General features: G+C 40.8%; 1 protein-coding gene across 4 annotated transcripts in view; it reads left to right on the top strand.

Annotated features, from left to right (window-relative positions):
* LOC133537488 (uncharacterized) overlaps positions 1–24871 on the top strand; it is a 78306-nt gene that overhangs the window by 24283 nt on the left and 29152 nt on the right. For all 4 annotated transcript variants that reach the window (XR_009802705.1, XM_061878539.1, XM_061878540.1 and 1 more), the window contains exons 10-23: positions 1148–1319; positions 5124–5254; positions 8304–8480; positions 8558–8688; positions 9516–9673; positions 9790–10017; positions 13897–14235; positions 14300–14448; positions 14516–14765; positions 16040–16204; positions 18075–18232; positions 18289–18423; positions 18484–18625; positions 21395–21546. Coding sequence is in view for 3 of the 4 variants with exons in the window: in XM_061878539.1 (XP_061734523.1) it covers positions 1148–1319; positions 5124–5254; positions 8304–8480; positions 8558–8688; positions 9516–9673; positions 9790–10017; positions 13897–14235; positions 14300–14448; positions 14516–14765; positions 16040–16204; positions 18075–18232; positions 18289–18423; positions 18484–18625; positions 21395–21546 (2487 nt within the window). In the remaining variant the exon portion in view is untranslated. The remainder of the gene's footprint in view (positions 1–1147; positions 1320–5123; positions 5255–8303; positions 8481–8557; positions 8689–9515; positions 9674–9789; positions 10018–13896; positions 14236–14299; positions 14449–14515; positions 14766–16039; positions 16205–18074; positions 18233–18288; positions 18424–18483; positions 18626–21394; positions 21547–24871) is intronic.

Raw genomic sequence — 24871 nt, 5'->3', positions numbered from 1 at the left:
TCACGTTTGCACTAGATCAGGGGTGGCCAAACTTTTTCCACTTAGGGCCACAGACTGAAAAATCAAAGCAAGTGGGGGCCATTTTGATATTTTTTGTTTTAAAAACCAATACCATATATGTATAAAAAATATACATTTAGGCCTCCACTCAGGCTTGATCCCGGGGACTCCAAAGGGTTTTGGTCAAAAAATATATTAAAAATGTGTCATTATTCAGTATTATTTTATTTTATTATTATTCAAGATTTCAATCTCATTAGGTCCATCTGCCAATATAATGATTTTAAAGATTTAAGTTGTATGCTCTTTTTGTCTAAGAAAACCCTCTTTTTTGATGGAAAAAAAACACAAAATATGCAATAGTATCGCCCAATATTTTTTTCAGGTGGAATATTTCAGATTATATGATATTTGGAGCCTTAAAAAAGTCAATAACTAATAACACCATTGATTTGAATTCATTATTATTTTTTGAGCAATGACACTTAAAAACAAATCACACTAGAATTATTGGGGATCCAAAAGGGTCCTACTCATTAAAGTGTTAAGTTATAAATTGTTTTACTGTTTACTTTTAACACAATAGTCTCAAGATCAACTTCAGATCTATCCGTCAATTATAAATTTTAATGCTGTTTATGTTTTTTGTTTGTTCATTTTAGGCCCTTCTTTGAAAAAACAGCTCAGTTTTTTATATGACAAACACAAAATATGCAACATTTTCCCCCAAAAATATCTCAAAGTGGAAAATTTAACGTGATGTAGTTGGAGCCTTGAATAGGTCAATAATTTATAATGACATTGATTTTGATTCATTGTTATTTTTTAAAGAAAGAAACAGCCTGCATGGCAGCTTTGTGTTATTAGAGTAAACATTGCAACATTTTCTTGTTACATTTCCCCCGTTTGCTCCTTTATAACACTTTTTATGTTTTAAAAATGTTTCAATCGTATTTTTAAAATGTGCCGTGGGGCCGTTAAAAAATTACCTGCGGGCCGCAAATGGCCCCCGGGCCGCACTTTGGACACCACTGCAGTAGATCCTTATAAACAGTAAATCACGTCTGTCATATAGATGATCTTTGACTGGTGTTTTTGCACTAGATCCTGTACTGAAAGACCCTTTGTTTATGGTCTCATGTTTTAGATCCTTTTCCATGAGTACGGATGGCCAGAGAAAAAGCCAATCAGGGCTCAGTATCACATACAGCAGATGACATACCACATGGACGACTACGCGTCAAAAGGTTCAAGGGTGATCTCACAAAGGAAGATTCACCGAAAACAAGCTACAATGACGCTTGGCTCCATTCAACCGGGTACACACACACAAACACACACACACCCTGAACATCGTGAAGGTCGCGTTGTGTAATCCACAAACAAAATCTACTCCACGTGGAGCCATGCTGTCGTAAACACATCATGGTCATGCATGTACAAAATAGTTTATTGTCTGCAATCTCTTATGTAGCAAAATGACGACGGCTCAGATTATGCACATGCGCCATGGAAAAGACCGCAGTTCACATGTCGGGTGACTTAATTACCTCATATGACAAGCATTCGAGATGCTATTGCTCATGGAAAGTATACAAGGTTTGTTTTTCATCAGTACAGATGCATTAAATGTCTATCCGTCCAGTCGGATGGTTGAAAATCAAAAAGAAAATCTACTTAACCAAAAAAAATCACCACATTTAACTGAACTACACTGCAAAAAGTCAGTGTTCAAAAACAAGAAAAAAAAATACAAAAATTACAGTTATTTTATTTGAATTAAGCAAAATTATCTGCCAATAGAACAAGAAAATTCGGCTTGTCAAGACTTTCCAAACCTCAATGAACCCAAAAATACCTTAAAATAAGGATATTCTCACTAATAACAAGTTCAATTTTCTTGGTAGAATAAAGAGACCCTTTTGCTCAATATGTTGAAAAATATTCTTAAACTTTAAATGCTAGTGCCATTATCTTGACATAACGATATGCGCTCGGCATTACATTTCTTGCAACCAGCAAACTTACACTAAAAAGTAATTTATTGTTCTTAATGGAAAGGCAACAAGGCAACCTCTTGTTACTCTCGGGGTCCCCTACCCGCTTAGGCAAATCATATGATTTAAAAATGCGTTTTCCCATCGATAACATGACATCATCGCACCAAGTGCGAGCTCTTTCAGTCAATTAGTGCACATATATACAGCCCGGCCCCCGGCCAAAACTTTTTTTATTGTAATTTTGAAGAATTTATCTGAATGTGCATGAACCTTTTATGTTCAAAATTGTTAGAAATGTCACAGGTTAAATGTTTAAATATTCACTGTAAGTTTACTGCACTGTGCCAACTGTACTACTATATGAGTACATGTTTTTTCTATTGTTTCATTGAAACCAAAACAGCAAAGTCCATTTGGCTGTGATCTCTTTTAATTATGAGACACAATTGTGTCAAAGTCATGATTTCTTTTTTCATGCTTGAAATAAGAAATCATTACTTTAAAAAAAGTAGTTATACTTGTGAGTGTTGATGACACAGCTTTGCAACACTTAATATTCTAGTTTCAAGCATGTTTTACTCAATATAGGTCATCACATCTCAGAAACACGCTGTAATATCTTACTGAGATCATTTAGGACCAAAACCCTTAAAACAAGTTAAACACTCTAACATAAAATCTGCTTGGTGAGAAGAATGATCTTATCAGACAGAAAATAAGCAAATATCACCCTTATTTGAGATATTTCATATTACTTAGATTGTAGTTTTTCCAGTGTAAAAGTAGCTTTGAAGAATTAAAATGTGTTTTTTTTTTTCAATTTTTTAAGGTGCTGCACACCCCCGTAAGTCCGCTGATGGACTTCGATATAAGCTTGGTGTGTAACAATGTTGTAGATACCGCGGTATTGCAGTTTCAAAATCCTTCTAATAATGCTGTGACGTTTCATATAAAACTTGGTAGGTTTAGTTCTTTTTCATGGCGCTTTTGCATTGGCTTGTCTGAAAATAAACTACATCTCCCAAAATCAGCGCTATATCTCTCACTCAGATTGCCATTTGGCGGCACGATAATTTATACTAAGATTCCTTTTTTATATAAACTGAGATAAGCTGATTGGCAACACTAAATGGTCCCTAGTGTGTGAATGTGAGTGTAGATGTTGTCTGTCTATCTGTGTTGGCCCTGCGATGAGGTGGCAACTTGTCCAGGGTGTACATCGCCTTCCGCCCGAATGCAGCTGAGATAGGCTCGAGCAACCCCGCGATCCCGAACGGGACAAGCGGTAGAAAATGGATTGATGGATGGATGGATGTTTTATATTCTGATTACAGCTTTGCACACTCTTGGCATTCTCTCGATGAGCTTCAAGAGGTAGTCCTCTGAAAGGGTTTTCACTTTACAGGTGTCATAGTTTTGATGCCTTCAGTGACAATGTACAATGTAAATAGTCATGAAAATAAAGATAACGCATTGAAATAAGACGGTGTGTCCAAACTGTTGGCCTGTACTGTATGTACAGTGGGGCAAAAAAGTATTTAGTCAGCCACCGATTTTGCAAGTTCTTCCACTTAAAATGATGATAGAGGTCTGCAATTTTCATCGTAGGTACACTTCAACTGTGAGAGACAGAATGTGAAAAGAAAATCCAAGAATTCACATTGTAGGAATTTTAAAGAGTTTATGTGTAAATTATGGTGGAAAATAAGTATTTGGTCAACCATTCAAAGCTCTCACTGATGGAATCAGGTTTTGGCTCAAAATCTCACGATACATGGCCCCATTCATTCTTTCCTTAACACGGCTCAATTTTCTTGTCCCCTTGGCAGAAAAACAGCCCCAAAGCATGATGTTTCCACCACCAAGCACACCAAAGTAGGTTTGGTGTGCTTGGAATGGAACTCAGTATTCTTCTTCCTCCAAACACGACGAGTTGAGTTTATACCAAAAGGTTCTATTTTGGTTTCATCTGACCACATGACGTTCTCCCATGTGCTCTCTGGCAAACTTCAGACAGGCCTGGACATGCACAGGCTTAAGCAGGGGGACACATCTGGCACTGCAGGATTTGATTCCCTGTCGGCGTAGTGTGTTACTGATGGTAGCCTTTGTTACTTTGGTCCCAGCTCTCTGCAGGTCGTTCACCAGGTCCCCATGTGTGGTTCTTGGATTTTTGCTCACCGTTCTCATGATCATTTTGACCCCACGGGATGAGATCTTGCGTGGAGCCCCAGATCGAGGGATATTATCAGTGGTCTTGCATGTCTTCCATTTTCTGATAATTGCTCCCACAGTTAATTTTTTCACACCAAGCTGCTTGCCTATTGTAGATTCACATTTCCCAGTCTGGTGCAGGTCTACAATTCTTTTCCTGGTGTCCTTCGACAGCTCTTTGGTCTTGGCCATAGTGGAGTTTGGAGTCTGACTGTTTGAGGCTGTGGACAGGTGTCTTTTATACAGATAACGAGTTCAAACAAGTGCCATTAATACAGGTAATGAGTAGAGGACAGAAGAGCTTCTTAAAGAAGAAGTTACAGGTCTGTGAGAGCCAGAGATCCTCGTTGTTTGAAGTGACCAAATACTTATTTTCCACCATAATTTACAAATAAATTATTTAAAATTCCTACAATGTGAATTCTTGGATTTTTTTTTCACATTCTGTCTCTCACAGTTGAAGTGTACCTATGATGAAAATTACAGACCTCTGTCATCATTTTAAGTGGGAGAACTTGCACAATCGGTGGCTGACTAAATACTTTTTTGCCCCATTGTATATATGTACTGTATATGTATAGTCAAAAAGCATTTGGACCCCTGATTTAGAGTATCCGCTGAACATGCATGTTTTTGGACTGTGAGGCTAAACCCTCACAAGCACATAGAACATGCCAGATTCCGACCCAGAAACTCTTGGCAGTATGGCAGTTGTCTGTTCTTCCCCAGTGTCCTGTACGGTTTTCCATGCTGCTGTGCATCTCTTGAAGTCTTTGGATGCATTGCTGTATGCTGTTCACAGCCACGATAAGGAACATATTTACTTGGTTTCTGGGCATAACAATGTATTATTAACCAATGTCCATTCCTCCAGTGCCTTAAATATTTTCATTGTTTGGCTCCGAGCAGACTCGTTGGAGGAGTTCTGGGACTACGAGCACCAGGTGGATCTTGAGGCCTTCAGCAGCAACACTTTCTATAGCCTGCTGCTTAAACACAGCCTGACAGTCACCACTCGGCTGGGACAGCTCACCACCGAGGTCTGAAGCTACATATGCTTATACAACTAGCTAATGCATCGATAGATCTTTAGTTCTCCAATTGTACTGATACACCTGGAACGTAGTTTTATTTTATACAGCAGTGATTAACCTTTATACTCCTTGTAAATATATCAATCAATCAATCAATGTTTATTTATATAGTCTTAAATCACAAGTGTCTCAAACGGCTGCACAAGCCTCAACGACATCCTCGGTTCAGATCCCACATAAGGGCAAGGAAAAACTCACAACCCAGTCAATGTGAATGACTATGAGAAACCTTGGAGAGGACCGCAGATGTGGATGCAATGGACGTCGAGTGGGTCTAGCATAATATCGTGAAAGTCCAGTTCATAGTGGATCTAACATATTAGTGAGAGTCCAGTCCATAGTGGGGCCAGCAGGAGACCATCCCGAGTGGAGACGGGTCAGCAGCGCAGAGATGTCCCCAACCAATGCACAGGCGAGCGGTCCACCCCGGGTCCCAGCACTTCATCCATGGCCACCGGACCTGTGCCCCCCCTTCAAAAAGTGAGGGGGGGGGCTAAGTAGAAAAGAAACTGCAGATCATCTGGTCTAAAAAGGGGGTCTATTTAAATGCTAGAGTGTACACATGAGTTTTAAGATGGTGTAGTGGGTGGTCCGAAGCTTAAACAGCAACAAAAGTGAATTTGGTACAAAAGTTTTATTTACCCATAATCAAAAAGTACAAAGTTGGATTGAATTGCCCATGCAAACAGACAACGTCCTACAGAGGAGTTGGATGAGTCGAGAGTCATGCGAATCACACATAGACTTGGTCTACTTGGCCATTTATGTGTTTCCCTCGTGTGTCAAGGTCCAGTTGTTTTGGACCTGTTTGTTCTGCAACATCCTTGAATGCCTTAGTCATTATAAACAATTACAACATTTTGTAGAATGGTCAGACCGACCATACGTTCAACTCTAACCCACATATGCTTTTCCAATGGTTCAGAATAGAAAAAAGAGAAACGAGCAGACATTCCACTACTGTCGTGTTCTCCTTAATGCTTTTCGACCTCGCTCTCTTTCCGGACATTGACAGACACAAAATATGGTACAAAAGGTCAGAAATTCCACTACAATGGGACTTAAAATGTACTGAGGTAGCATCTCTGTTACCGGAGGTCATTCAGTAGTACTGGAGCCCGAATAGAAAACGCTCTATAGCCCGCAGACTTTTTTTAGGTTCTGGGAATCACTAGTAAGTTGGAGTTCTTTGCGTGCAGATTTCTTGCCCGGACATATGGTACAATACAATCGGCATAATAAGATGGAGCTAGAACATATAACCCAGAAGAGTGTCAGGAAAAACAATATTGTTCAAGTTTTCAGACTCCACCATACTTTTTTAGAGCAATAAGGGAGGGGGTAATAAGGGTATACATTGTCGTGAGAACACATTTACCACAAGTCCTGGCATAGTCCCATCACTTCTCAGTTTCCCTTCTCTTTTCTCTTCTCCCTTGTTTTCTTCCTGTTTGTGCTACCGACTAGAGGTTTTTGTTGCAGCCCTCAGGACATTAGCGATGATGAAGATGTAAGGAGAGAAGTGAAATCCCTCAAAATCCCATAAAAACGTGCATGTCTCTACAGTCTGTGCTATCTTATTACAAATTTTACATAAAAAATGTCCGAAATTATACTGAGGGTCGGGCCATAGATTGTTGTTATTGAGAAAGGATGTTTTCCTCCGTGATGTCATGAAAATGAGCTGAACATTTCAGTGCCTCTTCTCTCAAAAGTGTAGCAAACAAGTGAAATGATAAAGCTTTCGGAACACATTTTACTGTAAAAACATCATTGAAAAGACAATTTTGAATGAGGGGACCTTTTAACTTTGCAAATATTATACAGGGAGCCTTGCAGTTCCTTAAAGGCCTACTGAAATGAGATGTTCTTATTTAAACGGGGATAGCAGGTCCGTTGTATGTGTCATACTTGATCATTTTGCGATATTGCCATATTTTTGCTGAAAGGATTTAGTAGAGAACATCGACGATAAAGTTTGCAACTTTTGCTGCTGATTAAAGAGCCTTGCCTGTACCGGAAGTAGCAGACGATGACGTCACTGGTTGTGGAGCTCCTCACATCTGAACATTGTTTACAATCATGGCCACCAGCAGCGAGAGCGATTCGGACCGAGAAAGCGACGATTTCCCCATTAATTTGAGCGAGGATGAAAGATTTGTGGATGAGGAAAGTGAGAGTGAAGGACTAGAAAAAAAAAGACTATACAGTTGGAGCAATTCAGATGTTATTAGACAAATTTACTAAGATAATTCTGGAAAATCCCTTATCTGCTTATTGTGTTACTAGTGTTTTAGTGAGATTATATGGTTGTACCTGTACAACCTGAAGGTCGGCCTCGCACCTTTCTTCAACACCAGTCGACGGGTGGTGGCGATGCCCATCTCTGTTTTTCGCAAGGGACCCTCTTCGAAACACGATCTTTCGAAATGATCGCTGCATAATTCACTGTACTTTGTGTGTGTGTGGTCCAATCCAATCGTGTTCGCTTGACCGCTCTGTTCCATTGTAAAGCTTCACCGTCATCTTTTGGGAATGTAAAGAATGAAACGCCGGCTGTGTTTGTGTTGCTAAAGGCGGCTGCAATACACCGCTTTCCACCTACAGCTTTCTTCTTTGACGTCTCCATTATTCATTGAACAAATTGCTAAAGATTCATCAACACAGATGTCCAGAATACTGTGGAATTATGCGATGAAAACAGACGTCTTATAGCTGGGAACGGTGCTGTAACATAATGTCCTCTACAATGCTTGACGTCACACGCACGCGTCATCATACCGTGATGTTTTAGCATGATACTTCTGCGCAAAATTTAAAATTCAATTTAGTAAACTAAAAAGGCCGTATTGGCATGTGTTGCAATGTTAATATTTCATCATTGATATATAAACTATCAGACTGTGTGGTCGCTAGTAGTGGCTTTCAGTAGGCCTTTAAGCCTAACTTTATTTCTGTCTCTTACATTTTGATGGACATATGTATTTGTTTGTAGGTAAAGGAGCTTTACCAGGGTGTTCTTGACAAACTGGGTCTTCTACACCCACGCTCGCCGGACGAGGAGAGCTCGGTGGATGGTCACGAGAAGACGAGGAGAGAGGTAGAGGAGGAGGTGGTCCGAAGGAGATCTTTGGCCGCTCAATTGAGGACTTTGCTCGACAGTCAACTCCAGGTTTATCTCGCATGTTTATGTTCAATGTCTTAGTGTGCACGTTTTCCCGACTGTTTTATTTTGTTGGCTTCCTCCAGGCTCTGAGGCGAGAGCAGCAGGCCCAGCAGAGGGTCCACAGTGTGTTCACAGCTCAGGTTCGAGAATGCACCAGAATACTGGGCAAGGTCCACGCCGACAACCAGGCATTATATGGACAAAGCCATCAAAAGTATGTCGTTATTTACTAGGGCTTCGAATCTTTGGGTGTCCCACGATTCCATTCAATAATGTTTCTTGGGGTCACGATTTGATAATATATCGATTTTTTTGGATTTGATTCGATTCTCGATTCAAAAACGATATTTTTCCAATTCAAAACGATTCTGTATTCATTCAATACATAGGATTTCAGCAGGATCTACCCCAGTCTGCTGACATGCTAGCAGAGTAGTAGATTTAAAAAAAAAAAAAAACTTTTATAATTGTAAAGGACAATGTTTTATCAACTGATTGCAATCATGTAAATTGTTTTAACTATTAAATGAACCAAAAATATGACTTATTTTATCTTTGTGAAAACATTGGACACAGTGTGTTGTCCAGCTTATGAGATGCGAGGCAAGTGTAAGCCACTGTGACTTTATTGTTCTTTTTTTTTTATATTTATAAATGTCTAATGATAATGTCAATGAGGGATTTTTAATCACTGCTATGCTGAAATTATAACTAATATTGATACTGTTGTTGATAATCATTTTTTTTCCACTACTTTTGGTTTGTTCTGTGTGGTGTTTGTGTCTCCTCTCTATTGCTCTGTTTATTGCAGTTCTGAGTGTTGCTGGGTCAGGTTTGCTTCTGGTATTGGATTGCATTGTTATGGTATTGCTATGTAGTGGTTTGTTGGATTGATAAAAAATACTAATAAAAAATGTATCGATTTTTAAAAAATTCTGAATCGTACACCGGATTCGATTCGTATTCGAATCGATTTTTTCCCACACCCCTATTATTTACCAAGCAAATCTGTTCAATTTTAAATTTGCTGTTTATCTTTAGTTTGATTCAGCGGTTGAGGTCTGCAGTGGCTGAGTTGGAGGAGCTGGTGTCAGCAGAGTGCCGGCGTCAGGGATCCTGGGGGCTCTTGGGTGAAGGCACAGGGGCCAAGCTGCTGTGTCCTGACTCGGGCTCTGTGCTCAGTAAAGACGCTCTTCTTGGTGAGCTTGCTAGTTGGAAAGTGACTTAAGATTTGCAAAGAAACAGCATCCTCTGTGGGTGGAAGTGTGCGGTGCAACAATATTTTTGACACACATGTTCATATGTATCTCTGCAGGTTCTGATGGCTCTCTGCGAGACTGTTGTCCCCTTCATTATGATGCAGTCACAGGCCTAATAAGACCAAACGCCCACAGCCACATGTTAGTGTCAAGTGGTCACACTATGGCGGTTCCTCCCGATTTCTTCCTTCATCCACACACCGGCCAACTTTTGCCCATAGCTGGAAATGTCGCCTACGACCCTGAAAGCTCCACTTTGGTGATTACAACCGATTCATGCGCAGGTAACTCACTTAAAAGTCTGAATACAATCCAAATAGTGAAGAAAATGACAATAACACCTTTTGTCTTAACTTAAATGATGACTATCGAATGTAACCTAAAAGTGATTTGGCTGCTGCACGTCCATTTTCTACCCTTTGTCCCTTTTTTGGGGTTGCGGGGGGTGCTGGAGTTTATCTCAGCTGCATTCGGGTGGAAGGCGGCGTACACCCTGGACAAGTCGCGACCTCATCGCATGGCCAACACAGATAGACAAACAACATTCACACATACATTCACACACCAGGGACCATTTAGTGTTGCAAATCAACCTATCCCCAGGTGCATGTCTTTGGCGGTGGGAGGAAGCCGGAGTACCCGGAGGGAACCCACGCAGTCTTGGGGAGAACATGCAAACTCCACACAGAAAGACCCCGAGCCCGGGATTGAGCTCTGAGCTATTTAGGACCTTTGTATTCTGAAGAATATACACTAACCCCTGTGTCACCGTGCTGCCACTGATATATAATATACCGTATTTCCTTGAATTGCGGCCGGGGCGCTAATTAATTTAAAACCTTCTCTCACTCCGGCGTTTACCAAAGGCATGCAGCAAAGGACCATCATTTCATTTGTGTTGGTAGAATAGATTTGTATTTTATTCTGGACAAAATGGTAAATACTTTTCGTGTTTCCTTGAATTGCCAAAGGGGTGCTAATTAATTTAAAATCTCTTCTCACTCCGGCATTTACCAAAGGCATGCAGTAAAAGTAAGCATGCGCTAATTATTCTAAAACCTCTTTTCACTCCGGGGCTTATTAAAGGCATGCAGTAAATCTAGGCCTGCGCTTATAAATTTGAGTGTAATTTAAGGATACATCATCAAAAGCACATTTAATAAAAAAAACTTTATTATGGTCTTACCTTTACTTATAAATGAAGTCCATGCACAGCTCCTTCTGATCAAAAGCATCGAAAACTTGTTTATAGAAGTCCTCCTTATCTTTTTTCAGTTTTAAAAGTCTCTCTGTCTCAATGGAGATCTTCCTTTATTACCTCCTGCTTCGATTGAAAGTCCAGTTTAGAAAACTGTTTTATTTTATATATGTAATCCTCCATGTTAAAAGTGCAAACGAGAGGAAAAAATAAACGATTGCTGCTCACTCTTGCTGCTTGTTGTCACTTCTTCTGCAGCCGAGTTATCGCAAGAAGGATCACTAGCGTCCTCTACCACCAGGAGGCGGGAGTCATTTAATGACTCATATTTGACACACGCAGCTACGGTATATTAATAAAACATAGCTGCTTACTGTTCTCTTTAGCATATTCAATAGCTTGGACCTTAAATCCTACTGAATAGCTCTTAATCTTCTTCCCTTTATGCGATTTCAAATGATTGAAATCAGCCTCCTCCATTTTGAAAATGATGACAGGTGAAGTGTCACTCGTGACGTGACGAGTTTGATCCGGCGTAATTTCTAGACATGCGCTAATAAAAGTAATATTTCGCGAAACGAGTTTGACCCGGCGTTAATCCTGAGCCAGCGGTAATGCTAAGCATGCGCTAATTATTTTGCGAAACGAGTTCGACCCGGCAGTAATTCTAGGCAGCCGCATACTATATACCCGGCGGCAATTCAAGGAAATGCGGTTCACTCTAATATTATATGTTAGTTAGCATATAGTCATTGTATTAATTGTCATTTAAAATAGACTTTAGGTTTAAGTATGCCTTAGGGTTTTTTGTACATACTGTACTTTCTGTAGCATGATTCAACAGCACAAACTATCCTCATTACATGACTGCAGTGGCGGACCGTGCGTTTCCTACCCAGGCATTTAATGATGTCCTACTTAGTCCGACTTCAATAAATACTTCTCAAAGTAACATCATTTACTGGAGAAAAACTAAACAGAAATGGGCATTGGATCACCTCAGCAGTGTACATAACGGGCTTTTTCGGCGCATTTAAAAATCAATAAACCCCCAACAAACATCTGTCATTTGACACCTTTTTACCTGCAAACCATTGTTGTCGTTCCCGGCATCTACAGAGCAATTAGCTACCTGCTGCCACTTACTGGTATGGAAGAGTATTATACAGTTACTTTGCCGAGCTCTAGACAGTACAGACACTCAACAACGGCACATTTACGGATTGTAATTTCTGGTTTGCAAATAATATTTTTAACCCAATTAGTGAAATTACATAATCTCCCGCCGCACAACAGACAATATCTTACCGTACACTAGTGTGCCGCGGCACAGCGGTTGAAAAACACTGATGTAGACCACAAGAAAGAGTTTTTTGGATGTAGAAAACAAGTTATATTATTGCCCCTTTAAAACAAGAGGGAATAGATTAGGGGACTAGCCACCTTCATCTGTCATATAGAGCTATGTGTAGCAGCAAGTGTCCTGATATTGTCAATGCAGCCACACAAGACCTAACTTTCACTTTCCCTTTGGCTTATAGCGTATAGACCAGTGGTTCTTAACCTTGTTGGAGGTACTGAACCCCACTAGCTTCATATGCGCATTCACCAAAGCCTTCTTCAAATTCAAGACAAGGATATATGTTTTTGGTAACACTTTAGTATGGGGAACATATTCTAAGTAACAAAGACTTAATTTACAGTTATTTGGACACTAAGGGAACATATTCTAAGTCATTGGTTCTCAAATGGGGGTACACGTACCCCTGGGGGTACTTGAAGGTATGCCAAGGGGTATGTGAGATTTTTCAAAAATATTCTAAAAATACCAACAATTCAAAAATCCTTTATGAATATATTTATTGAATAATACTTCAACAAAATATGAATGTAAGTTCATCAACTGTGAAAAAAAATACAACAATGCAATATTCAGTGTTGACAGCTAGATTTTTTGTGGACATGTTCCATAAAGATTTCTCTTTTTGTGAAGAAATGTTTAGAATTAAGTTGATGAATCCAGATGGATCTCTATTACAATCCCCAAAGAGGGCACTTTAAGTTGATGATTGCTTCTATGTGTAGAAATCTTTATTCATAATTTAATCACTTGTTTATTTTTCAAAAAGTTTTTAGTTATTTTTATATCTTTTTTTCCAAATAGTTCAAGAAAGACCACAACAAATGAGCAATATTTTGCACTGTTATACAATTTACTAAATCAGAAACTAATGACATAGTGCTGTATTTTACTTCTTTATCTCTTTTTTCAACCAAAAATGCTTTGCTCTTATTAGGGGGTACTTGAATTAAAATTATGTTCACAGCGGGTACATCACTGAAAATGTAACGTCCGGGTCGCATGGTGATGTGGGTTCGTTCTCCCAAGGATGCAGTCGGGCTTCGGACACAAAGTGAAGGTAAGAACAAATGATTTATTTAAAAATAAATTAGACCCTAACAAAGAAAAACTTGCTAAAAGCTCAAAAGTCAAAACAAAAGACCTAGCATGGGAGCTAGAGAAATAACAAGCCTAGCGCGGAAGCTATCAAGTACAGAACCGGGAAACAAAAGTTGTTAGTTGTTGTGTGAACACAAGCTCCGAAGCCAAACAGACTGACAGGAGAAGGCAGGCTTAAATAACGACCGTGATTACAAAAACAGGTGTGCGTCTGTTACAACCGGCAGGTGAAACTAATACGTAACTATGGAAACAAACTGAGAAGTGCACAAACAAACTAAAAATCTAAACATAATATGATCCGGCCAGCGGATCATAACAGAAAAAAGGTTGAGAACCACTGATATAGACAATATGAAGGTACATTGTTGCAGTTTTAAAACCGTCTCTTCTTAATATTGGGGTATATCTTAAAAGCAGTACCCGGCCCATTCTTAGCTGGGACATACTACGAAATAGATTGTCCCTAACAGTATAAACTTCTGTTTTTTTACCTTTTACAAGGAGATACCAAGACATGGGAAAGTCCTCTTATTCCCTTCATTCCATACCCGACATCTTGCCATTCAAACCAGCCTCTGCCCAGCGTCCGGCTCAGAGGCCTCCGACCAGGCCAAAAACTGCAGCTCGGTGCGCCCATGACAGACCCCGACACTGGGGTCCCAGTGCCCATCCTAGCTGTAACCATCCACCCACACACTGGTCTGGTTTACCCTTTGGGAAAGACGCACATCTGCCCCATCACCCGAATGCTGCAACCCGTTCAGGTGGGCTACCCCATGCTGGATCCCCGGACAGGGAATGTTGGGCTGACTACTGGGGTCAGTCTCGATCCAGTGACAGGTTAGTAGTGCTTGTGAGTCGCTACATGCAACCACTTTAGTTAATGTCTGAAATCGACATGTAGGAGTGGTTCTGCCAGTATGTGGAGCCCTGCTGGGCGAGTCCTTCATTGAGCCTCTCAGTGGGCTGATGGTGAGAGTGGGAGGTGCGAGCATCCGGGCCGGGCAGCTGGTGCCTCATGCAGGAGGATATCAGACCCTTCTCGACAGCATGGTGACTTTTTTGAAATACAGATCCTATTTAGTATCAGCAGACCTAATGACACCGATTCGCTCACTAGGTTTTGACTGCAATGTTGAAAATAGTGAAGCTCCTGAGGCCCCTAAATGAGGAGTGGGGTTCAGACCTGACTTTGCCGCTCCATCTGAGAGGAGAGCGGGGGCAGAGTTGGCAGGATGGTGTTGGTGCAGCCACTCAGGAGCTCCACTCGCACTGGAGGAGGAGTCAGCACTGCCAGCTGCAGGTGCAAACTAGGCTGGAGATCCTGCTGGACACCACTAAGCGTCTGCACCAAGATGGAGGTTCTCTAGGTGAGGCAAAATCCTCTACAAAAACACTCCCTGATTTTTTTAAACAATGACAAAAACTACCAAAAAAGTAAGGATTTTGTAATAATGAAAATATGGATGCAATCACTGTATTATTGTTTGTAAACTCAAACTATCCTAGGAATCGGTAGTATCAACATTGATCACGCCTACTTAACATTGAAGCTAGCGGTTAGCTTCTTGTGTGCGTGTAGCATGCTTTGCTATTCCTTGTCCTCTAGTCCTCCAGTGATAATGTACATGGAATAACTTTATTTTCCGCCATAGTGATGAGGATAGGTGTAAGAATAATTGTGTCTAAGTTATCACAAAACTTTGTGTTTCCATGAGTTCCCCGGCGAGCAGACAAAAGCTGTCTCTGATCTTACAAAGCAAAAGGCTTGCAAAACTCTAATGCGTACGATGGGAAGCGAAATGAAGGTGTTGGTTTCTTTGATCTATAGTAATCCACAGGAAGATCTTGTCATGACCCGAGATCTACAAAGCAGAAAGGAAGCAGGACCTGACGGAAACTCCAGGCATCTTTTCTTTGAACTGTTTTCTCGACCGAGGGCAACGGCTGTTTACCACCCCTTCTCCCCTTAGAAACAGCTGATGCCATGTAATCAGGGAAAGTCCAAATAAAAAAGGATGCGTGGAATCCTTTCGCCAGAGCGTGGGACGACACTGTACACAAATACAGATATACGCGCTTTCCTAATTAAGCTAAATTGAAGCCTGTCTGTTTAATTCCTTGCTCCTTGTCTGTTTAATAGATGTCATCGGTGTTTTAACCTGACAATAGGTATCTTAGAAGTGACTTCACACTGTGGATGGATGACTCTTTTGTTGCAACTTTCTGTCAAATTTGGGCCGGTGTTCTGCTAATACACACATGAATGTGTTTTTCAACCTTGACCATGTAATAAGAAATCTGTGAATTTAATTGTGTCTTCCTGAGCTTGCACCCCTTTTGAAGGAATCTTTTACGTGAGTACAACCCTTTGCCATGTAAACACTAGGACACAGCTGCGGAAAAGATCAGTTAAAAAGGCAAATATCAGGTTGGGAACTTGCAACATCTGTGTTTATAGTGCCTTATTTTGGAGGAGTTTGGCTGTGTTATTGCCAAATGTCCCTTTTTTTCCTCTACTGTTTGAGGCAGTACAGCCATAGGCCACCAGGAATTTTGCCCAGGAACTAGGTTTACCAGTGTTTCATTGATACATAGGTAGTTACAGTATAGCCACTTTGTGCTCCTATGTTTCTCCAACCAGGAGACATGCCTTCCTCTGGCATTGCTGTGCCCGCCTTGCTGGGAATGGAGTACCCAGACCCCATGGGATCAGGTCTCAGTGTTCCTGTTTTGGGATGTGGGACTGACCTTGTATCAGGCAGGACAATACCGCTGGCAGGGACCATGGAAGACCCGGATGGCAGAGGTAGTGCAAACATAGATTACTGATCAACAGTTGTGTGTTAGTACTAGAATTGAGGACAATAGCAATGTTAAGCATAGCATAGAACCTTTGCAAATATTACAAGATGGTTTAATCGTACATTTTTATTTTATTGTTTTGCCTCCATGGCACTGGGGCATTTAAACAAATTAAGAGTAAAAATATATCAGACCTTTACAAACATTTATTCTCTACTTTTACATTATTGCAACATCAATAGAATAGAATAGAATAGAAAGTACTTTATTGATCCCTGGGGGAATTTCATCACCACAGCTAGCTCACAATAAACAAACACTTAGGTATTTTTTAAATGTGAATAACATAAATACAGTCTATTATACAGCATTATTCACATGCGAATAATATAAATACATTATACATTTACAGTAAATGTACAGTCAAAAGGAACATATGCATTATACAGTCTGATTGCTGTCGGTATGAAGGACTTCCTGTGTCATTCCTAGTTCTTTTGGTAACCAAACACTTTGTTAAATTAAATCGTACTCATGAATTTTACTTGCCCTTAATCAGAGTTATAACTATTAAGATATCATAATAACAAAATGTAGGGAAAAATATGTAATAATATTGCGATGGCGATTATACATATGTAGATTCAGAGTAAAAACCAAAATGATTGTGTTACTACAGGAAAATGCAGTAAAAATCAGGTAATTTAACCATACTATACTACGGTATTTATTAACCAATAATTTAAGGCTAAAAGCAGTAGCACTTTTTTCTGTATCATAATGTGCAATTCAAATTGTATTAGATTGATGATTCTGAGATATATATATATATATATATATATAGGTATATATATATATATATATATATATGATTTTGACAATTATTAATAGCAGTTACACTTTTAAAACAAGACTTGTGCATCTGCATGAAACACGACAAGTTGAGTTTATACCAAAATGGATACATGATTGATACAGCAGAGGATTGGGAGAATGTCATGTGGTCAGATGAAACCAAAATAGAACTTTTTGATATAAACTCAACTTGTCGTGTTTGGAGGAAGAAGAATACTGAGTTGCATCCCAAGAACACCATACCTATTGTGAAGCATGGGGGTGGAAACATCATGATTTGGGGTTGTTTTTCTGCTAAGGGGACAGGACGATTGATCCGTGTTAAGGACAGAATGAATGGGGCCATGTATTGTGAGATTTTGAGCCAAAACCTCCTTTCATCAGTGAGAGCTTTGAATGGTTGACCAAATACTTATTTTCCACCGTAATTTAAAAATAAATTTTTTAAAATTCCTACTATGTGAATTCCTGGATTTTTTTTTCACATTCCGTCTCTCACAGTTGAAGTGTACCTATGATGAAAATTACAGACCTCTGTCATCATTTGAAGTGGGAGAACTTGCACAATCGATGGCTGACTAAATACTGTAGGCTAAAAATACAATACGCAAGATAGGCTGGAGCTAGACCGTGTAGTATTTTATACGTAAGTAGTAAAACTTTAAAGTCACATCTTAAGTGCACAGGAAGCCAGTGCAGGTGAGCCAGTATAGGCGTAATATGATCAAAAAAATGTGATGTTAATCAGACTCCAGTATGAACACGCACTGGCCCCAATGTGGCATACGCAGTTCAAAGTTTTTAAAGGGCTTTATAAATAAAGTTGGTATGGTATGTTATAACTAAACGTAATCAATTATGTGGACTATTCATTGCAGCACCACACAATAATAATCATTTGTTACTGTAACCAGCAAAGGCGCTGTCGATTCAGGCAAAACTACATCCACCTTTATTATTTTCTCAAAACAATCCATCCAGGACGAATGTCCATCCTTAACTACATTGTGTCTTTGCAGGTCTGGTGGCCATCAAATACGCCTCTCAGGCAGTTGACCCGGTAACGGGCATTCTAGCTCCAGTGGTTGGCGCCAGGTTGGATGTGCTTAAAAGCACAGTTGTACCTGTCACAGCCTCCTACTGGCTCGCAATGATGGCTCAAAATGACAGCGTTCAGGTGGGGAAATCAAATCAAGTCTTTTTGCCGTTGTTTCTGATCAAGCTGCTTGGCAGGTGGAGGCTCTGGATGGAGAGGCGTGCGCACGAAATACTTACTGGCAGCAGCAGGGCCAGCAGGAGGAGGGCGTCCTCTCGGATGTGGACTCGGCTCTGTTCCAGTGTATTGTCACGGAGCACGGCGGCCACCAGGTGAACAGGCCTTAATTAAAAGCGTGTGAGCTCCTGCGTGACCGTGGAGCGTGTTTGCAGGTCCAGTGTTCAGGGAGGTCGCTGAGGAAGGCAGCTGTGGAGATGCACGACTCAGCGCAGGCCGAGGCCCAGAGGAGAACCGCCCGGCGTGCCAGCTTGGCTCTCATTCTGCCTCCACATGTACTCAACATCCTTACACTGGGTAAATTGCTTCTAGACTGGAAATATCTACAGTATTATATATTGTGTTGCATTTTATATCTAATAAGAGGTTTGCCAGCTCTCCTTGTCGAAAGTTCCTTCCATTCTTCCGTTTCTTCCTCGTCAAGTTTCTTTTAATAGAAATACACAAGAAATAAAGAAGTCGCAGCACATATTCTGATGGCGGTCCTGTGTCCGTAAAGACGTTTTAGGAACGCCCCCAACAGTGTTCTACCAATCAGCACGGCCCGACCCCGAAAAGATTCCTGGTACCTTCCAAAAGTCCCACCTGGCAGGCAGGAACTCTGAATGGATTCTAAAAAACTAAATCTACCTGGGTAGTTTTTGGTGGAAACACGGGGGGAACTTTATTTACCAGAGTAAGTGGAAAGCTCCTGAAAAAGGTCCTGCGGTGGAAAAGGGCCTATTGTCATCCTTCTGCAGAGCTCATATCTCCTTTTGGTTTCTGTGCAGCTCGCTAAGCCTCTTGGGTAATGTAGTATTAAACATGTACTTCCTAGTTGACATGTATTTATATATGTATTTAACCTTTATTTATCCTGGATAAGGCAATTAAGAACAGATTTGTGTTTGCAATGCTGATGCAAATAGGCAACATTTACATGACAGAGATGTTTAAGTGTGTTGATGACATACTTGCCAACCTTGAAACCTCCGAATTTGGGAGATGGGGGCGGGGGGGATTTGGGTGGTAGCGGGGGTGTATATTGTAGCATCCCGGTAGAGTTAGTGCTGCAAGGGATTCTGGGTATTTGTTGTGTTGTGTTACGGTGCAGATGTTCTCCCGAAATGTGTTTGTCATTATTGTTTGGTGTGGGTTCACAGTGTGGCGCATATTTGTAACAGTTTTAAAGTTGTTTATACGGCCACCCTCAGTGTTACCTGTAAGGCTGTTGACCAAGTATGTCTTGCATTCACTTGTGTGTGTTTGTGTGTAAAAGCCGCACATTTAAGGCCAAACAATCCACAAAATGCTTGTGAAATCCTGGATCGACTGGTTTATCGATTAAAAATGAGCATGGTTTCGCTCTTTCGTGTCAGGAGTTGTGAGACAGGCACCCAAGAGACAAGGTAGATAGGTTGGAAAAAAAAATGGACTGTTTATTCCCCAGCAAAAAAAGGTTTTAAACAGAAAGCGAAGCATAAGGCTTGAAAAAAAATCCAAAGTACAACTGGGAATAAACAGTAAATAGTCCTAAAACAAAAAGTGAAGCAATACTGCTTGGGAGAGAGTAACTAAAAAATGTAACAGAAAAAGTGGCAACAAAAAGGGTAGATACAAGAACAATGGCGAGGGAGCAAGAAGCTAAGAGTACAGAAACTGGACATATTTGCGAAACCCAGGATAGCAGAGACATACTGTAGCTGCAGGGAAGAACATCCAAGCAACGATCCAAAACAAACAAATGCAGCACATTGCTCAAAAACTTTTGGGGAATTTTGCCTCGCATTCACAATCCTTATGTGAAACCAGCACACAGGTTTTTTTTTTGTATGCATTCTATCTCTTAAATAAATGTTAGCAAAAGTCAACTAACAGTGATGGTAAATGGGATTTGCTCGTTTCTGCCTATAAAAAACATACAAAAAATTCCATCAAGGTTGTATATACACAGTCAAAAGGTGGGGGAAATAATGTATGTATTTATTGTAAATAAAGTAATGCACACTATGGAAGTTGGCCTCCCGTGGGTTCCCCTGATCAGGACAGATCCTCTCGTACACACGGTAGTCAGGTTAGAGAATTGTTTTATTGCCGCCCACGCTACAACAGCACACAGTTCTGTGACTTTTAAGTCTTTCGTTTACAGTCTTTCTCTCGGTGTGTCTCTCTCTCTCGCTCCAACTCAAACACTGTGTCTCGTCCCGGCTGCTGCTAATAACGGCGACATGCGATTAGATAATCAGTCCCAGCTGGGCAATCTACCCACCTGCCGTCAGCTTCGAGGCCGGGCCTTACACACCCGGCTCCACGGCAGGCCCGGAGACCACGCCTCCCTCCACACAGACAATTGTAAAATTTGGTTGGCTGCAGCGACCCACCTCACTGAGAAATCAGACCAGCTCCTTTACTATCGCGGCCTTAAATTCCTGTTTTGCACACATTTTCATTAATTTAATAAATAAATGTGGGAATTAATAAAACAGTTTTTCATTCCAAATGAATATTTTTTTTAAGTTGCAAGTGATAGTCAGTGAAACAAAAAGAAATGTAAAACGGCTTCAATACACATTAATTAAAGTTGCATCATTGATCGATTTTTAATCAAATCGTAGCTCCTGAATCATAATTGTAATCGAATCAGAGCTTACACACTGTAAGTACATATGTAATGTAGTACCAGGGCACATTCATAATAACATGAAATATTACCTTTGCCATCTACGCACCTGTCGCTGACTTAGAGGCCGGTCCTGGCACACCCCGTTCCGCTGCAGGCGCAGGCCACGCCCCCCTCCACAGTCTCATTGTGCTGTTTTGGAGTACACTAAATGTCATTTGTTGGTAGAAAACACCAACAACATGAGTATCATTTGTTATTTAGGGGTAAAAATTAGGGAGGCCTAGAAAAATAAAATGTTCTGCCTATTGTTGACTCTGGGTCTGCGAACCCTACTCGTCCTTTCTGTACAACACAGCCCTCTTTCTGGTTGGAAACATACTTTTTCGGGTGATGTAATGTTTGTTTTATGTTTTTTTTACATGTTTGACAGTATAATTGAGAACCACTTTTGTGTCTGTGTCAAGTGGATGAGGAGGAGTGGGATCAGCACTGTGTTTGGTTCGCGGAGTTGCTGTCAGTCCTCGACATGATGGATGTTTGCATGGAGCAGCTGCAACAAGACCAGAAGAAATGGAGCACACAGAGAGTCGAGTGGACCGCGAGCTTCCATGTGATGGTCAGAATATTTGTGTGGTTTTGCTTGTATTTTGACACGTGACTTCTTCCCGGAAGTGAGAAACAGTGGTGGTCAACCAAACCAAGGTGGTTGTTGTTCCGAAAGCAGCTTGCAAACTATTTGAGTACGCTGGGGGCCTAGTTCTTCCTGCAAAAAGCAGATACGAGCAAAAATTTAACTATACAATGGAATAAATCCTGATACTTTATCAAAAAAAGTTTTTGAACGATATCAATAATTACCGTGTTTTTCGGAGTATAAGTTGCTCCGGAGTTTAAGTCGCACCTGCCGAAAATGCACAATAAAGAAGGAAAAAAACATGTATAAGTCGCATTTTGGGGGGAAATTTATTTGATAAAACCCAACACCAAGAAAAGACTTTTGAAAGGCAAATTAAAATAATGAAAGAATAGTGAACAAGAGGCTGAATAAGTGTACGTTATATGAGGCATAAATAACCAACTGAGAAGGTGCCTGCTATGTTAAAGGGGAACATTATCACAATTTCAAAAGGGTTAAAAACAATAAAAATCAGTTCCCAGTGGCTTGTTGTATTTTTAGAAGTTTTTTTCAAAATTTTACCGGTCTCGGAATATCCCTAAATAAAGCTTTGAAGTGCCTTATTTTCGCTATCTTCGAAACCACTATCCATTTCCCTGTGACGTCACACAGTGCTGCCAATGTAAACAAACAATGGGAATAGCACAGTAAGATATAGCGACATTAGCTCGGATTCAAACTCGGATTTCAGCGGTTTAAGCGATTCAACAGATTACGCATGTATTGAAACAGATGGTTGGAGTATGAAAGTATTGAAGAAGAAACTGAAGCTATTGAGCGAATAGCTATTGACGCTATTCATAGCCATAGCATGGCCGAATAGCTGCGTTAGCATCACCGGTAAAATGTGCGGACCAAACGATCAGGACTTTCGCATCTTTTCAACATCAACAAAACTCACCTTTGTGATTTCGTTGACTATCGTTGCAAATGCATTTGCAGGTTATCCATACATCTCTGTGCCATGTCTGCCTTAGCATCGCCGGTGTTGTGCATTTTACGGCGGGGGTGCATAATTCGGCACAACACCGGTAAAATGTGGAGACACTTCAGCACATTCAATGGGGGTCTGGCGGCAGACACCTTGGCATCTTCGGGCCAGTGGTGCAACTTGAATCCCTCCCTGTTAGTGTTGTTACACCCTCCGACAACACACCGACGAGGCATGATGTCTCCAAGGTTCCAAAAAATAGTCAAAAAAACGGAAAATAACGGAGCGGAGACCCGGTGTTTGTAATGTGAAAATGAAAATGGTGGGTGTGTTACCTCGGGGACGTCACATTCTGACGTCATCGCCTCCAGAGCGATAAACAGAAAGGCGTTTAATTCGCCAAAATTCACCCATTTAGAGTTCGGAAATCGGTTAAAAAAATATATGGTCTTTTTTCTGCAACATCAAGGTATATATTGACGCTTACATAGGTCTGCTGATAATGTTCCCCTTTAAAGTAACATTATGGTAAGAGTCATTCAAATAACGTTTACCAAACAATCTGTGACTCCTAATCGATAAATCCCTTGAAATCTTATACGTCTAGTCTCTTACGTGAATGAGCTAAATATTATTATTTGATATTTTACGGTAATGTGTTAATAATTTCACACATAAGTCGAGTATAAGTCGCACCCCCGGCCAAACTATGAAAAAAAACTGTGACTTATAGTCAGAAAAATACAGTATCTGTTGTTGGAATTCCCAGACATATCCAAACCTTGTTCAGTGGCCTTGTGGTTAGAGTGTCCGCCTTGCGACTGGAAGGTCGTGAGTTCAAACCCCGGCCGAGTCATACCAAAGACTATAAAAATGGGACCCATTGCCTCACTGTTTGGCACTCCGCATCAAGGGTCGGAATTGGGGCTTAAATCATCAAAATGATTCCTGAGCGCAGCCACCGCTGCTGCTCACTGCTTCCTTCACCTCCCAGGGCGTGAACATGGGGATGGGTCAAATACAGAGGATAATTCTGCTCAAGCGTTTCAAAGCTCATGGAGTCCCTTCTTGCTGTATGTCAACACTCTTGACTTATGCCCAGACACAGATGAGGAATAATCTCTCTTTTATTTAATTATTTATTTATTTTTTTATTTCTTTCTCCCTTTCCCTCTCCTTTCAGCCTCTAATGTCTGTCTCTGGCTTTGTATGCATGTATGTATGTATGTATGTATGTATGTATGTGTGTGTGTGTGTGTGTGTGTGTGTGTGTGTGTGTGTGTGTGTGTGTGTGAGTGAGTGTTTGTTTTTGTCGTCTTACTTGTATGTTTGTGCCATATGTCCCTTGTTGGTTTGATTTGAGTGTTGGATGGTTTGGGTTTTAAGGGAAAGGTGTGAAGAATTGACGCACTTTAAAATTGTACTGTTTCGACTTGCACTCTTTTCTGTCCATTCTACACGACAAAATAGATGAAAACTTGGAAAAGCATGGAGTCCTACAACTTCTTTGTGTGTGGCTGGGTCAAGGAAACAGATACTAAGACTCCCCTGGATAAATATACATTGTTTTTGCTCTGGTAAGGTTGGACTTCATGATTTAACTTTGCGTCTTGCGAGGAGGCGTCCATGTAAACAACCTACATTTGCAACAACTAAAACCCGACAGCTGCAACCCATGACTGCATACCCATTTAACCAACTGCATGTGCCTCACAATACGAAGGTCCTGTGTTCAATCCCGGGCTCGAGATCTTACTGTGTGGAGTTTGCATGTTCTCCCCGTGACTTTGTGGGTTCCCTGCGGGTACTCCGGCTTCCTCCCACCTCCAAAGACATGCACCTGGGGATAGGTTGATTGGCAACACTAAATTGGCCCTAGTGTGTGAATGTGAGTGTGAATGTTGTCTGTCTGTTTTGGCCCTGCGATGAGGTGGCGACTTGTCCAGGGTGCATCCCGCCTTCTGCCCGAATGCAGCTGGGATAGGCTCATGCAATCCCCGCAATTCCGTAGAGCAGGGGTCACCAACGCAGTGCCCGCGGGCACCAGGTAGCCCGTAAGGACCAGATGAGTCGCCCGCTGGCCTGTTCTAAAAATAGCTCAAATAGCAGCACTTACCAGTGAGCTGCCTCTATTTTAAAATTTTTATTTATTTACTAGCAAGCTGGTCCTCGTTTGCTCGACATTTTTAAGTCTAAGAGAAACAAAACTCAAATAGAATTTAAAAATCCAAGAAAATTATTTAAAGACTTTGTCTTCACTTGTTTAAGTAAATTCATTAATTTTTTACTTTGCTTATTATAACTTTCATAAAGACAATTTTAGAGAAAAAATAC

Source organism: Nerophis ophidion, linkage group LG18 (genome assembly GCF_033978795.1).
Source record: "Nerophis ophidion isolate RoL-2023_Sa linkage group LG18, RoL_Noph_v1.0, whole genome shotgun sequence".
NCBI lineage: Eukaryota > Metazoa > Chordata > Actinopteri > Syngnathiformes > Syngnathidae > Nerophis > Nerophis ophidion.
This window is presented reverse-complemented; position numbering and strand designations above follow the sequence as displayed.